The sequence below is a fragment of the Equus przewalskii genome, chromosome 26, assembly GCF_037783145.1.
Source record: "Equus przewalskii isolate Varuska chromosome 26, EquPr2, whole genome shotgun sequence".
Taxonomy (NCBI): domain Eukaryota; kingdom Metazoa; phylum Chordata; class Mammalia; order Perissodactyla; family Equidae; genus Equus; species Equus przewalskii.
In genome coordinates this window covers 35,413,375-35,428,306 of record NC_091856.1, presented here as the reverse complement: position 1 = coordinate 35,428,306, position 14,932 = coordinate 35,413,375, and the positions used below count along the sequence as shown (strand labels likewise).

The window sequence follows — 14,932 nt, the reverse complement described above, 5'->3', positions numbered from 1 at the left end:
TTTCAGTGTACAGATTTTCCACCTCCTTGGTTAGATTTACTCCTATGTATTTTATTGTCTTTGATGCTATTGTAAATGGGATTGTCTTCTTAACTTCTTTCTCAGGTAATTCATCATTTTTGTTGTTAGTGCTGTCAAGTCAATTCCTACTCCTAGCAACCCTCTGGACAGCAGAGTGGAACCCTGCCCAGGCTTTTTGCACTATCCTCTAAGCTTCTGGGCTATATCAGATAATGCTCTGCTGTTATTTATAGGATTTTCGCCAGTTTTTGGAAGTAGGTGGCCAGGTCTTTCTTCCTAGTCTGTCTTAGTCTGGAAGCTCCACTGAAACCTGTCCACCATGGGTGGCCCTGCTGGTATTTGAAATACCAGTGGCATAGCTTTCAGCATCACAGCAACAAGCAGCTGCCACAGTATGACAGCCAACAGACAGGTGGTGTGGGTCTCTGACCAGGAAACGGCCCCGGGCTGTGGAGGTGAGAGCATCGAATCTTAACCACTAGCCCACCAGGGCTGGCTGATTCATTGTTAGTGTGCAGAAACACTGCTGATTTTTGTATGTTGATTTTGTATCCTGCAACTTAACTGAATTTGCTGATTAGCTCTGACTGTTTTATGGTGCAGTCTTTAGCATTTTTTCTCTATAAAATCACCTCATCTGCAAACAAAGACAATTTTTTTTATTTCTTCCTTTCCGATTTGGATGCCTTTTCTTTCTTTTGCTTTGTTCTTTTTGCCTGATTGCTCTGGCTAGGACCCATCCAGTACCATGTTAAATAGTTCATTCTTTTTTCTCAGGACTCCTCTGGCTATTCAGGGTCTTTTGTTGTTCCAATAGAAATTTTAGGATTCTTTGTTCTATTTCTGTGAAAGATGTCATTGGAACTTTGATAGGGATTGCAATGAATCTGTAGATTGCTTTAGGAACTATGGACATTTTAGCTATGTTAATTCTTCCAAGCCAAGAGCACGAAATATCTTTCCATTTCTTTGTGTCTTCTTCAATTTCTTTCAACAATATTTTATAGTTTTCAGTGTACAGGTCTTTCACTTCTTTGGTTGAATTTATTCCTAAGCATTTTATTCTTTTTGTTGCAATTGTAAATGGGATTTTATTCTTAATTTCTCTTTCTGCTGCTTCATTCTTGGTATATAGAAACCCAACTGATTTTTGTATGTTGATTTTGTATCCTGCAACTTTACTGTATTCATTTACTATTTCTAAAATATTTTGGTGGATTCTTTAGGGTTTTCTCTATATAAAGTCATGTCATCTGCAAATAGTGACAGTTTCACTTCTTCCTTTCCAATTTGGATCCCTTTTATTTCTTTTTCTTGCCTGATTGCTCTGGCTAGGACTTCCAATACTATGTTAAATAAGAGTGGTGAAAGTGAGCATCCTTGTCTGGTTTCTGTTCTCAGAGGGGTAGATTTCAGTTTTTCTCTATTGAGTATGATGTTGGCCGTGAGTTTGTCATATGTGGTCTTTATCATGTTGAGGGACTTTCCTTCTATACCCATTTTATTCAGAGTTTTTATCATAAATGGATGTCGTATCTTGAAAATGGTGTCTCTGCCTCTATTGAGATGATCATGTGATTTTTAGTCTTCATTCTGTTAATGTGGGATTTCACATTGATTGATTTGTGGATCTTAAACCCTCCCTGAATCCCTGGAATAAATCCCACTTGATCATGGTGTATGATCTTTTTAATGTATTGTTATATTCGATTTGCTAGTATTTTTTTTTTGAGGATTTTTGCATTGATGTTCATCAGTGATATTGGCCTGTAATTTTATTTTTTTGTGTTTTCCTTGTCTGGTTTTGGTGTGAGGGTGATGTTGGCCTCATGGAATGAGTTAGGAAACTTCCCCTCCTCTTCAATTTTTTGGAAGATTTTGAGAAGGGTGGGTGTTAAGTCTTCCTCAAATGTTGTGTAGAATTCACCAGGGAAACTAGCTGGTCCTGGACTTTTTTTGGGCGGAGGTTTTTGATTACTGTTTCAATCTCTTTACTGGTGATTGGTCTATTCAAATTCTCCATTTCTTCTTGATTCGGTTTTGGAAGCTTGTATGATTCTAAGAATTTACCCATTTCTTCCAGATTGTCCAATTTGTTGACCCAGAGCTTTTCATAGTATTCTCTTATAATCTTTTGTATTTCTGAAGTGTCTATTGTAATTTCTCCTCTTTCATTTCTGATTTTATTTATTTGAGCCTTCTCTCTTTTTTTCTTGGTGAGTCTAGCTAAAGGATGTCAATTCTGTTTATCTTTTCAAAGAACCAGCTCTTCGTTTCATTTATTTTTTTTCTACATTTTTTTAGTCAGTATTTCATTTATTTCTGCTCTGATTTTTATTATTTCCTTCCTTCTACTGATTTTGGGCTGTGCTTGTTCTTTCTCTGGCTCCTTTAGGTACACTGTTAAATTGTTTATTTGAGATTTTTCTTGTTTGTTGAAGTAGGCCTGCTACCTCAACAGTTTATTGCTATAAACTTCCCTCTTAGAACTGCTTTTGCTGTATTTCGTAAATTTTGGCATGTCATATTTTCATTTTCATTTGTCCCCAGGTATTTTTTAATTTCTCCTTTGATTTCATCATTGACCCAATCGTTGTTCAGTAGCATCTTATTTAATCTCCACATATTTGTGGCTTTTCCAATTTTCTTCCTGTGGTTGATTTCTAGTTTCATACCATTGGGGTCAGAAAAGATGCTTAGTATTATTTCAATCTTCTTAAATTTATTGAGACTTGTTTTGTGGCCTAGTATGTGATCCATCCTGGAGAATGTTCCATGTGCATTTGAAAAGAACATGTATTCTGTGGTTTTTGGATGGAATGTCCTGTATGTATCTACTAAGTGTATCAGGTCTAATGTGCTATTTAAGGCCAATGTTTCCTACTGATCTTCTGTTTGTATGATCTATCCATTGGTGTAAGTGGCATGTTAAAGTCCCTTGCTATTATCATGTTACTGTCTATTCCTCCTTTTATGTCTGTTACTTATTGCTTTATATACTTAGGTGCTCCTATGTTGGTTGCATAGATATTTACAAGTGTTATATCCTCTTGTTCCATTTATTGTTATGTAGTGTCCTTCTTTGTCTCTTGTTATAGTTTTTATTTTAAGGTCTATTTTGTCTGATGTAAGTATCACTACCCCAGCTTTATTTTCACTGCCATTTGCACGGAGTATCTTTTTCCATCCCTTCACTTTCAGTTTGTGAGTGTCTTTAGGTCTGAAGTGTGTCTCTTGTATGCAGCACATATATGGGTCTTGTTTTTTAAAGCCAACCTATGTCTTTTGACTGGAGCATTTAGTCCATTGATATTTAAAGTAGCTATTGATAAATATGTGCTTATTGCCATTTTGTCACTTTTTTTCTGGGTGTTTTAGTAGTTCTTCTCTGTTCCTTTCTTCTTCTCTTGCTCTCTTCCCTGGTGGTTTGATGGCTTTCTTTAGTATTATGTTTGGGTTCCTTTCTCTTAATTTTTTGTGTATTTATTATAGGTTTCTGGTTTGTGATTGTGCTGAGGTTCATGTATAATAACCTATGTATATAGCAATCTATATTAAAAGTTGATAGTCTCTTAAGTTTGACCTCTTGTTAAAAGCTCTACTCTTTTACTCCCTTCCTCCCACATTTATGTTTCTGATATCATATTTAGCCTCATTTTTGTGTGTGTGTATCCATTACCCTCTCATCATAGAAACAGATAATTCTAGTCCTTTTGTCTTTTGATCTTCATATTAGCTTCATAGTGGTTGATGTGCTACCTTTATTGTATATTTGCCTTTACCAGTGATTTTATTGTTTTTTGGGGGGGATAATTTTCTTATTCCTATTTGTGATGTTTTCTTTTCCCCTTAAATCAGTCCCTCTAGCATTTCTTGTAAGACTGGTTTATTGGTGATAAGCTCCTTTAGTTTTTGCTTGATTGGAAAACTCTTTATCTCTCCTTCCATCCTGAATGATAACCTTGCTGTCTACAGCCTTGGCTGTAGGTTTTTTCCTTTCAGCACTTTAAATATAACATACCACTCCCTTCTAGCCTGTAATGTTTCTGCTGAGAAGTCAGCTGGAAGGCGTATGGAGTTGCCTCTGTAAGTAACTTGTTGCCTTTCTCTTGCAGCTTTTAGGATTCTCTCTTTATCTTTAATTCTTGACATTTTTATTATAATGTGTCTTGTTGTGGGCCTCTTCGGATTTATCTTGTTTGGTGCTTTCTGTGCTCTCTGTACCTGAATGTCTGTTTCCTTTCTTAGGTTAGGAAAGTTTTCAGCTATTTTTTCTTTGATTAGATTCTCTGCCCCTTTGCCTCTCTCTTCTTCTGGGCCCCCTATAATATGGATGTTAGTGTGTTTGATGTTGTCCCAGAGGTCCCTTGGACTGTCCTCATTCTCTTTAATTCTTTTTTCTTTTGTCTGTTCAGCTTGGGTGATTTCCTGTAGTCTTTTGTCCAGCTCACTGAGCTGTTCTTCTGTATCACCTGCTCTGTAATGAGTCCCTCTAGTGAATTTTTCATTTCTATTATTGTATTCCTCATTTGTGATTGGTTCTTTTTAATATTTTCCAATTCTTTGTTGAAGTTCTCACTGAGTTCCTTCATTCTTCTCCCAAGATCAGTGAGCATCCTTATGACTCTTAGTTTGTACTCCTTATCAGGTAGATTGTTTATCTCTGTTTTTTTTTTTTAATCTCTTTTTCTGAGGATTTGTCCTTTTCCCTTATTTGGAGCATAGTCTTTTGTCTCCTCATTTTGCCTCTTTCTCTGTGCTTATATCTGTGTATTACATAGGTCAGCTACATCTCCCAATCTTGGAGAGATGGCCTTACCAGGCCCAGCAATATAGTCCTCTCTCATCACCAGTTCCAAATGTTCCAAGAGTGTCCCCTGTGTGGACTGCATGTGTCCTTCTGTTGTGGTGGGTTTGGTCTTCCTGCAGGTGCATGGGGAGGCTAGGCTATCCCCCTGGCCAGCTAGTTGTCATGCTCAGCTGTGTGCAGCTGCTGTGGAGCCTTCAGTCACTTTATTGGGCATGAGGAGCCCAAGCACGGTTGGCAGCAAGGTCTAATAGCACATTCCTGCTGCAATTTTTCTGCTAAGTAAGTAGGCCCCCAGAGTGGCTGGTTGCTAGGTCAGGGGCTTATAATTACTGTAGGCCTCCAGCCTGCAAGGCTGTCATCAGCTCTCTCAGGACTGCAGCTGCCCCAGGTGTGGCAGTATATAATTGTTTCAGGCATTGGAAGGTGGAGCCAATGCCCTATGTGGCTTTTTGAGAAGCACATCTGCTGTAGCTGACAAGCCCCACCACCATCAGGTCCACACACCTTTTCAACACAGCCCTGCTCCATGCACACACCCTAACCCACTGAAGCGGACCCACTCACCCCCCTGCAGAGACCCCACATACTCTTCCAATGTAGGCCCGCCCCTTGCACATGCCCTCCCTTGCAGAGGCAGACCCCCTCACCCCACTGCAGAGGACCCACATACCCTGCCTATGTGGACCCACAAGTTGCCCGAGGCCCTGCTGTTGGGTGGGGCCAGTCCCTAGGGTGGGCTGCCTGCCCCAGCTGAGCTGGATTAGCTCAGTGCTGTAATGCATGGGGCAGACCCTTGCACTAACAGACCAGGGGAAAAACTCCCATGGCATCTGCCAGTGTCTGCGTCAGCACGCCTGTACTAGGTCACAATAATGGCTGCCACCAACGTCTCAGTCCCTGGGGAGGTGATCCCAGCCTGGGGGGGGTCTCACCTTTTGCCAAGATGCACCCAGAGCCTATCAAGTGAGTCTCTTTTCACCAAAGGACTGTGCACCTTTCTTTCTGGTGATTTTAGGTTGCTTTCTGAAATGGGTGAATTTGTGTGTGGGCACATTAAGAGCAGGCTTTTCTTTCCTGTATGTCTGACAGCTTTTCTGGGGGTATTTCCCATTGTTAGTAGCCAGCAAAGCAAGATGTTATGACGCTCATCTTGGTTGTGCTGAGTCCAAAAGCTGCTTATTGTGACAAAGCTCTCTTGCTCAGATCCCCAACTCCTCCAGGGAAAGCTTCGTACCTTAAGATTTCTCCTGGACGTGAAATGCTGTGGCTACAATGTGACTTTTTTCTCTCCAGAAAGGACTTTCTACCTCTTCCACCTCAGTCAGCACTGTCCCTTGTTGTGGGGGTTCTTCTTAACCAGTTTTCAGTTCTCTATCAGGGGTGATTGTTCCAAGAGTAGTTGTAAGTTTGTTGCGTCTGTGGGAGGAGGTGAGTTCAGAGTCCGTCTACACTGCCATCTTCCCAGCAACCTAGGAATGTGTTTTGAATTTCCATAATTTCCACATGTGAATTTTCCTGCTCTCCTCCTGTTATTGATTTCCAGTTCCATACTATAGGGTCATAAAAGATACTTGGTATGATTTCAGTCTTTCTAAATTTGCTAAGACTTGTTTTGTTGTTTAACACATACTCTATCCTAGAAAATACCCCATGTGCACTTGAGAAGAATGTGTATTCTGCTGCTGTTGGGTGGAATGTTCTGTAGAGTCTGTTAGGTCCATTTGGTCTAGACTGTTGTTCAAATCTCCTGTTTCCTTATTGATTCTCTGTCTGGATGATCTATCAATTTTTGAGAGTGGGCTATTACTGTCCCCAAATAATACTGGATTACTATTCATTTCTTCTTTTAGTTCTGTTAGTATTTGCTTTCAATATTTAGGTGCTCCGATGTTGGGTGCATATATGTTTAAAATTATTATGTCTTCTTGATGGATTGACCCCTTTTGACCATTTTTAGCTTAAAGTCTGTTTTGTCTGATATAATACAGCTATTTCTGCTTTCTTTTGGTTACCATTTTCTTGGAATATCATTTTCCATCCCTTCACTCTCAGTCTATGTGTGTCTTGAAAGCTAAAGTGAGTCTTTTATAGGAAGCAGATTGTCGGATCTTTTTTTTAAATCCATTCAGCCATTGTATGCCTTTTGATTGGAGAACTGAATCCATTTGTGTTTAAAGTGATTATTGATACGTAAGCACTCACTATCACCATTTTAATTGTTTAATTTAATTTTATGAATTTTTTTCTGACTGCTTTGTAGATCCTTTGCTCCTTGCTTTTTATTTTACTGTCTTCTGTTGTGACTTGATGACTTTTTGTAGTGGTAGCTTTGACTCCTTTATCATAATCTTTTCTACATTTCCTACAGGTGTTTTCTTTATGGTTACTATGAGAGTTACATAAAATATCTTATATTTATAACAACCTATTTTAAGCTGATAACAACTTAACTTTGATAGCATACATAAAGTTTATAATTTTACTTCTTTCTCTCTCACATTTTAGGTTACTGATGTTAAAATTCACGTATTTTTTATACTTGTATCCACTAACAAATTATTGTAGTTATGGTTATTTTTAATGTGTTTGGTTTTTTTTAAATTTTAAACTAGAGTTGTAAGTGAATTATGCACCACGATTACAATACTAGAGAATCTGACTTTGACTAAATATTTACCATTACCAGTGAATTTTACACATATATTCATGACATTAATTAGCATCTTTTTTTTCTACTTGAAGAATGGGATGCCCTTAGCATTTCTTGTAAGACAGGTCTAGTGGTGATGAACTCCCTCAGCTTTTGTTTATTCAGAAAAGTATTTTATCTCTTTGTCATTTCTGAAGGATAGCTCTGCTGGGTATAGTATTCTTGGTTGACAGCTTTTTCTTTCAATATTTTGAATATAGCATCTCTTTCTTTCCTGGCCTGCAAAGTTTCTGTTCAGAAATCTGCCCCTCGTCTTATGGGGGCTCCCTTGTATGTGACAAATCACTGCTCTTTCTGCTTTCAAAATTCTCTCTGTCTTTGACTTTTGACAATTTAATTATAATGTATCTGGGTGTGGCCCTTCTCAGGTTCAAGCTATTTGGAGTCCTTTGGGCCTCATGGAACTGGATGTCCATTTCTGTCCCCAAGTTTAGGAAGTTTTCAGCAATTATTGCTTGAAATGCACTTCCTATCCCTTTCTCTTTCTCCTCTCCTTCTAGGATTCCCATAATGCATATATTGTTTTGTGGGGTTTTTTTTTTTAATGATATCCCATAGTTTTCACAATTAACATTTTATTGTGTTTGCTTATCACTAATCTATCCATCTGCCCGTCTTTATGCATCCACCCATCCATATTGCTTTTGATATATATGAAAGTAAATTTCAGACATCAGTGCACTCCCCCTAAAGACTTCTCTGTGTGTATCGTTAACTAGAGCTCAATATGTGTTTACAGTTTTTCTTCTTTCCAGGTAAAATGGATACACAATGAAGCACACATATTTTAATTGTGTTTTTACTGACTTTTGACAAATGCATATAGCTGTGTGACCAAATCCTTATCTACTTGTATAACATTACCATCACTCCCAGAAAGTTCCCTCATGCTCCTTCCCAGTCAACCTCTGTCCCTACTCCCTCACCAGCAACTACTGCTCTGACTTTTTCACTATAAGATTATTTTTACTACTGGATTCCTACTGGAATCATAAAGTATGTACTCTTTTGTGTTGCCATCTCTCATTAAGAATAATTATTTTGAGACTCATCGACAATTTTGCATGGATCAACAGCTTTTTCTTTTATGTTGCTGAATAGCCTTCCATCATATGGACATAATAAGTTGGTTTATCCATTTTCCTTTTGATGAACACCTGGGCTATTTCCAGGTTTTGGCTATTATAAGTCAATATGAATGTTGTTGGATAAATCTTTTGTGGACATATGGTATAATTTTTCTTGATTGAACATCTAGGAGTAGAATTGCTCAGTCCTAGGTTACATATATATTCAGTTTTATTTAAAAAAAAAAAGAAACACCACCTCCAGACCTTATCCCAAATTGATTGTAGCATGTTCTGTTCCCACCCACAATATATGGAAATTCTGGTTGCTCCACACGCTTGCCAGTGTTTGGTGATGTGAATTGCCTGTAAGCTTTTATACTGGGGTCTTTGTACAAACCTGTGAGTAGGTTTGTGTGGTAGATGCCTGGAAGAAGAATTGCGGGGAGAGTATACACCTTTAAAGTATTGATAGATTTTCTCATTTCCTCTGAAACGGTTTGAAAATTGATATTTTCATTAGTGGCATACAAAATACCTCCCCCTTGGGGATGGCCCCATGGCCAAGTGGTTAAGTTTGCACACTCCACTTTGGCGGCCCAGGGTTTCACTGGTTCGGATCCTGGGCACAGACATGGCATCCCTCATTAGGCCCTGCTGAGGTGGCATCCCACATGCCACAACTAGAAGGGCCCACAGCTAAAATGTACAACTATGTACTGGGGGGATGTGGGGAGAAAAAGCAGGAAAAAAAGAAGATTGGCAACAGTTGTTAGCTCAGGTGCCAATCTTAAAAAAAAAATTACCTCCCCATATTCTCAACCATACTGAATTACTTGCTTAATCTTTTCTGTCAAAACAGCTTTACTAAACACCTATTACATGTGGACCATAAGGATAAGGCAGGGGAAAAAACAGATAAATCCTTTGCTCTCGTGGAGCTATAGTCTAGTGGGAAAAGACAGAAGACCAAATAGGACACAAATACAGAACATGTCATATAGCAATATGGGCTCTGAAAAAATAACCAAGGCTAGGCAAGGGGATGGAGAATGATTTGTTTTCATATGTAATTGCTTATGTGTTTATTTGCTCTTTTTATTGAGTTATAATAAAATATATTATGGTTATAGTAGTATTATAGTTAGAGTTCTCGTAAAATGTACACATTCAGGTGCACAGCCAGCTGGAGTTTTACATTTGCATGCATCTGTGTAGGCACCAGCAGGAAGAGCTATAGGGCGTGTCCAGTTCTGGGCATGAATCAGAAGATGGAATGCCACTATAGGGGTAAACATCAAAGCGAACAGACTCCAAGCAGGGGGACGAGGAATTGCAAAAGGCCAGGAGGGGAATGTGTGGCATGTCAGGGACATTAAGGAGCTGGCCTGCCCAGAACAGAGGGTGGAGGAAAGAGGGGAAGGAGATGAGGTCAGAGGCAGATCTTGTAGGTCCTACTAGACCACTATAGAATCTTGAATCTGTTTTTTTTTTTTAAGGCAAGATGCTGTTGGAGGGTCCTGAGCTGAGAGATATCCATCATTTGGATATTATCTATTATTTGAATTTTTGCCAACCTATGGATGAATAAAATATCTTATGGTGGAGAACATTTGTTCAACGTCATGCAGTCTGAATGCCTCCACTTACTATTCAGTTGGAGTACAATGTCTTTAGTGAGTAGAATAACTTTTGGGTTTTTTTTGAGGAAGATTAGCCCTGAGCTAACTGCTGCCAATCCTCCTCTTTTTGCTGAGGAAGACTGGCCCTGAGCTAACATCTGTGCCCATCTTTCTCTACTTTATATGTGGGACACCTGCCACAGCATGGCTTGATAGGTGATGCATAGGGCCGTGCTTGGGATCTGAACTGGTGAACCCCAGGCCATTGCTTACGAACACAGCGTACGAACCTAACCACTACACCACCGGGCTGGCCCCACATCTCGACTGTTTTCGGGTGTACAGTTCAGCAGTGTTAAGTATTGATGTTATGCAACCATCACTACCATCCGTCTCCAGAACTCTTTTGATCTTGCAAAACTGAAATTCTGTACCCGTTAAACAGTAACTCCCATTTCCTCCTCCCCAGCGTCTGGCAGCCACCATTCTACTTTGTCTCTATGAATTTGCCTGTTCTAGGTAACACACACAAGTGGACTCATGTGGTATTTGACTTTTTGTGATTGGCTTTGTCAACTTAAAAAGCGAATTTTCCTGGTATTTTATCCTTGAAACAAGTTTATTCAGTAATACCCAAAAGAATTGCAATTCAGGAGGTGCATGCTATGGCCAATCATGGGCAAAGCCAGAAAACAAAGGAGAGAGCTGCTTTTATAGAGAGAAATGGGGAGAGGGAGGGGCTGTTCTAAAAGAAAGTCCATTGGGGAAAGTAACATATGAGGGCAGGAACAACTTCTCATTGGCTGAGCTGCATCGATTCTGATTGGCTGGGCTGTGGCATTTCTGATTGGCTGAGTTGCAGCATTTCTGATTGGAGAGGTTGTCGCTTTTCTGATTGGCTGAGCTGTGGTGTTTCTGATTGGCTGGGCTGTGGCATTTCTGCTTGGCTGAGTTGCAGCGATTCTGATTGGCTAGGCTGTGGTATTTCTGACTGGCTGAGTTGCGGCGTTTCTGATTGGCTGAGCTGTGGCATTTCTGATTGGCTGAGCTGCAGCATTTCTGATTGGCTGGGCTGTGGCATTTCTGATTGGCTGAGCTGCAGCGTTTCTGATTGGCTGAGCTGTGGCATTTCTGATTGGCTGTGCTGTTGCCAGCTTGGGAGAGAAGTCTCCCGGCAGCAGTAACTAGTTTTACTTCCTGTCCAAGACCCAAGCCTCAGTCTCTTCCTGTTTGGTGTAAGTAAGGATGTGTCGTGGGGCATGAGAGCTGCCCCTGCAGGCCTGCCCAAGTCCAGTTTAGTTAAGGCTTCTTTGTTAATTTGCACAGCTTATTTCACTTGGGGTACCGTCCTCAAGGGATGCTATGGCTGTATAAGCCGTTTTGCCTAAGTCTGTTCTGCTGCTGCTGTTTGACTGTGTCTAACACCCACCCTCTCTTTCCTGGGGTGCTTGTTGGTCTTAGATATGTGGTCTTCCTGAAGCTGTTCCTGGAGACGGCAGAGAAGTACTTCATGGTGGGTCACAGGGTCATCTACTACATCTTAACCGACCGGCCGGCGGACGTGCCCCAGATCCCCCTCCAGGAAGGAAGGCGAGTGGTGATCCTCAAGGTCCGAAACTACACGCGCTGGCAGGACGTGAGCTTGCACCGCATGGAGATGATCAGCAACTTCTCCCAGCAGCGCTTCCTCCATGAGGTCGATTACCTTGTGTCCGCGGACGTCGACATGAAGTTCAGCGACCACGTGGGTGTGGAGATCCTGTCGTCTCTCTTTGGCACCCTCCATCCCGGTTTCTATGCCAGCGATCGCCAGCGTTTCACCTATGAACGCCGCCCATTGTCTCAGGCCTACATTCCGGAAGATGAGGGTGATTTTTACTATGCAGGAGGCTTTTTTGGGGGATCAGTGGCAGAGGTTTACCGGCTCACCACGGCCTGTCACCAGGCAATGGTGGTCGACAAGGCCAATGGCATCGAGGCCGTGTGGCACGAGGAGAGCCACCTGAACAAGTACCTGCTCTACCACAAGCCCACCAAGGTGCTGTCCCCAGAGTACGTGTGGGATGAGCGGATGCTGCGGAAACCGCCTTACCTTAGGAGACTGCGATACGTGGCTGTCCCCAAGAATCATGCACAAATTCGGAGCAGATGAGACCAGACTTTCCAGGAGACCCCACATATAAGGCTGTGGTATGCGTTAGTGGTTCTACTTTTTGGATAAGGGATTGGCCAAAGATTCAATGAGTCGTCCCTCGGTTTCCTCTTCTGGAGTGGCTTCCACCACTCATCACACGAACCCAGCTCTGACTTTTCCTCCCCTCCCAGTCCAGCTTTCTGTCTCAGTGCTGCTCTTCCTTCAAGGTCCTGACAAAGTCACCTTCCCCGTGAAGTTTTCTTGGATTGTCTCCTCCTCCTGCAGTTGAAATGAATTGCCCCTCCCCCTGCATTTCCATAGAACACTGGATGTATTCCTTTGGCTATATGAGCCCTCATGCCCAAATTCCCCATTGGTCTTGCCCATCATGATGCTAGCTCCTGAGGGCAGAGGCTAAGATTTCTTCATCTTTATATCCATCAGTACCTAGCTGAGTGCCTTATGCCTGGAGACTCAAAATATGTTCACATCTAAATTAAAGTGACCTTTAAAAACCTACTCTACCGGTGCCGGCCCCGTGGCCGAGTGGTTAAGTTCGAGCACTCTGCTTTGGCAGCCCAGGGTTTTGTCGGTTGGAATCCTGGGCGCAGACATGGCGCCACTCATCAAGCCACGCTGAGGTGGCGTCCCACATGCCACAGCTAGAAGGACCCACAACTAAAATTATACAACTATGTACGGGGGGCTTTGGGGAGAAAAAGGAAAAATAAAAGCTTAAAAAAAAAAAGGAAAGCTATTCTACCATGTTCTGAGACAAGGAGGAGGCCCCACCTGCAAGCACTTGCTGAGTTTGATTTGTTTGTGTTGTTTCTTGGTTGTTTGTCTTTGCTTACTGAAGTGGAGTGCGAAAACTTAACCACTTGGCCACCGGCCGGCCTGATGGTTTCCTTTTTGAATCTTCTCAGTAGCATTTGGTATGTGGTCTAGATAGTCTAGCAGATTGAATTCACAGCTCTTCATTATTTTCTATGTCCTGGGATATTTGAATAATCTTGAGCTTTGTTTTTAGTCAGAAAACCCATGGAACCAAGTGCAGTTTATGGCGGTAAATGTTTGATGAGTTTTTCTATCTCCTTCTATGGTACCCGCAGCTCCTTCTGTTGTAATTTATTGAAGTTTCTACTTCTTGAGTCAGTTTTGATCATTTATATTTTCCTGGAAAATCTTCTATTTCATATTGATTTTTTAATTGTTGGCAAAAAGAATGGCAGTGCAATTTTGAAATAACTTTAAATCTCCGTATCTAAAATCATATCTTCTTATTTCTACTGCTGTTTATTTGTGCTTTCTCTCTCCTTTTTTCTGACCTTCTTACACAGGTATCAGAGATTATTTTATTTTATTTTTAAAAAGCATCTGGCCTACTATTTGTTTGTTTATTAAATGGTAGTGTCTGCTTTCATGCTTATTAATTTATTCCTTCAACTTTATTTTAGTTTATTTTTTCCTAGCATTCTTGAGTAGAATGCCTGGTTAACAGGGTCATTTATTGGGAACACTGCTTGTTTCTGAGAAAAGCACATGCCTTCAACTTTCTTTTTGAGTAGAGGGCAAGTTGTGTCCCTCAGGCATTTATATCCAGTGTCCACGTTGTCACTCATTTCTAAATAGTCTGCTTTTATTTTCTCTTTAACTCAAAATTATTTAGAATAGTAATTTTTAAATTTCTAAGAAGTTAGTTTTTTCCTTGCTACGTTGTTTGTTCCTGGATATATAGTTTTGTAGTAGGAATAAAGTGAGCTGCACAATTTCAACTTTGGGGAATTCGTTGAGTTTCTTTTCTGGCTTACAGATGGATCACTCAAAAAATTTTCGTGGGTAGTTGAAAGGAATCTACACAAAATGGTACAAACACTTTGGAGAATGTCTGGCAATTTCTTATAAAGCTAAATATACATCTACCATATAACTTTTTAAAAATTTTTTATGGAGTTAATGAAGGGTTACAATCTTGTGAAATTTCAGTTGTACATTATTGTTTGTCAGTCATGTTGTAGGTGCACCACTTCACCCTTTGTGACGACTCTCCACCCCCCCTTCCCTTGGTAGCCACTAATGTGTTCTCTTTGTCCACATGTTTAAATTCCTCATATGAGTGGACTCATACAGAGATTATCCTTCTCTAACTGGCTTATTTCACTTAACATAATTCCCTCAAGGTCCATCCATGTTGTTGCAAATGGGATAATTCCATTCTTTTTTACGGCTGAGTAGTATTCCATTGTGTGTGTGTGTATATATATATATATATATATATATATATATATATACTACATCTTCTTTATCCAATCCTCAGTTGATGGGCACTTAGGTTGCTTCCACATCTTGGCTATTGTAAGTAATGCTGCAATGAACATTGGGGTGCATGGGACTTTTGGAACAGCTGACTTCAAGCTCTGTGGATAGATACCCAGTAGTGGGATGGCTGGGTCATATGGTAGTTCTATTTTTAATTTTTTGAGGAATCTCCATACTGTTTTCCATAGTGGCTGCACCAGTTTGCATTCCCACCAGCAGTGTATGAGGGTTCCATTCTCTCCACAACCT

The 14,932-nt window shown here is 40.6% G+C and overlaps 1 protein-coding gene across 5 annotated transcripts in view; it reads left to right on the top strand.

The window, feature by feature from the left end:
* LOC103565343 (ABO, alpha 1-3-N-acetylgalactosaminyltransferase and alpha 1-3-galactosyltransferase) overlaps positions 1-14,142 on the top strand; it is a 32,602-nt gene extending 18,460 nt beyond the window's left edge. For 3 of the 5 annotated variants that reach the window (XM_070594669.1, XM_070594668.1, XM_008541375.2), the window contains exon 8: positions 11,692-14,142. In XM_070594669.1, the coding sequence (XP_070450770.1) occupies positions 11,692-12,382 (691 nt within the window). In that variant the 3' untranslated portion in view covers positions 12,383-14,142. The remainder of the gene's footprint in view (positions 1-11,691) is intronic. The other 2 variants (XM_070594670.1, XM_070594667.1) reach the window with 1 other exon arrangement.
* Positions 14,143-14,932: the final 790 nt, after the last annotated feature.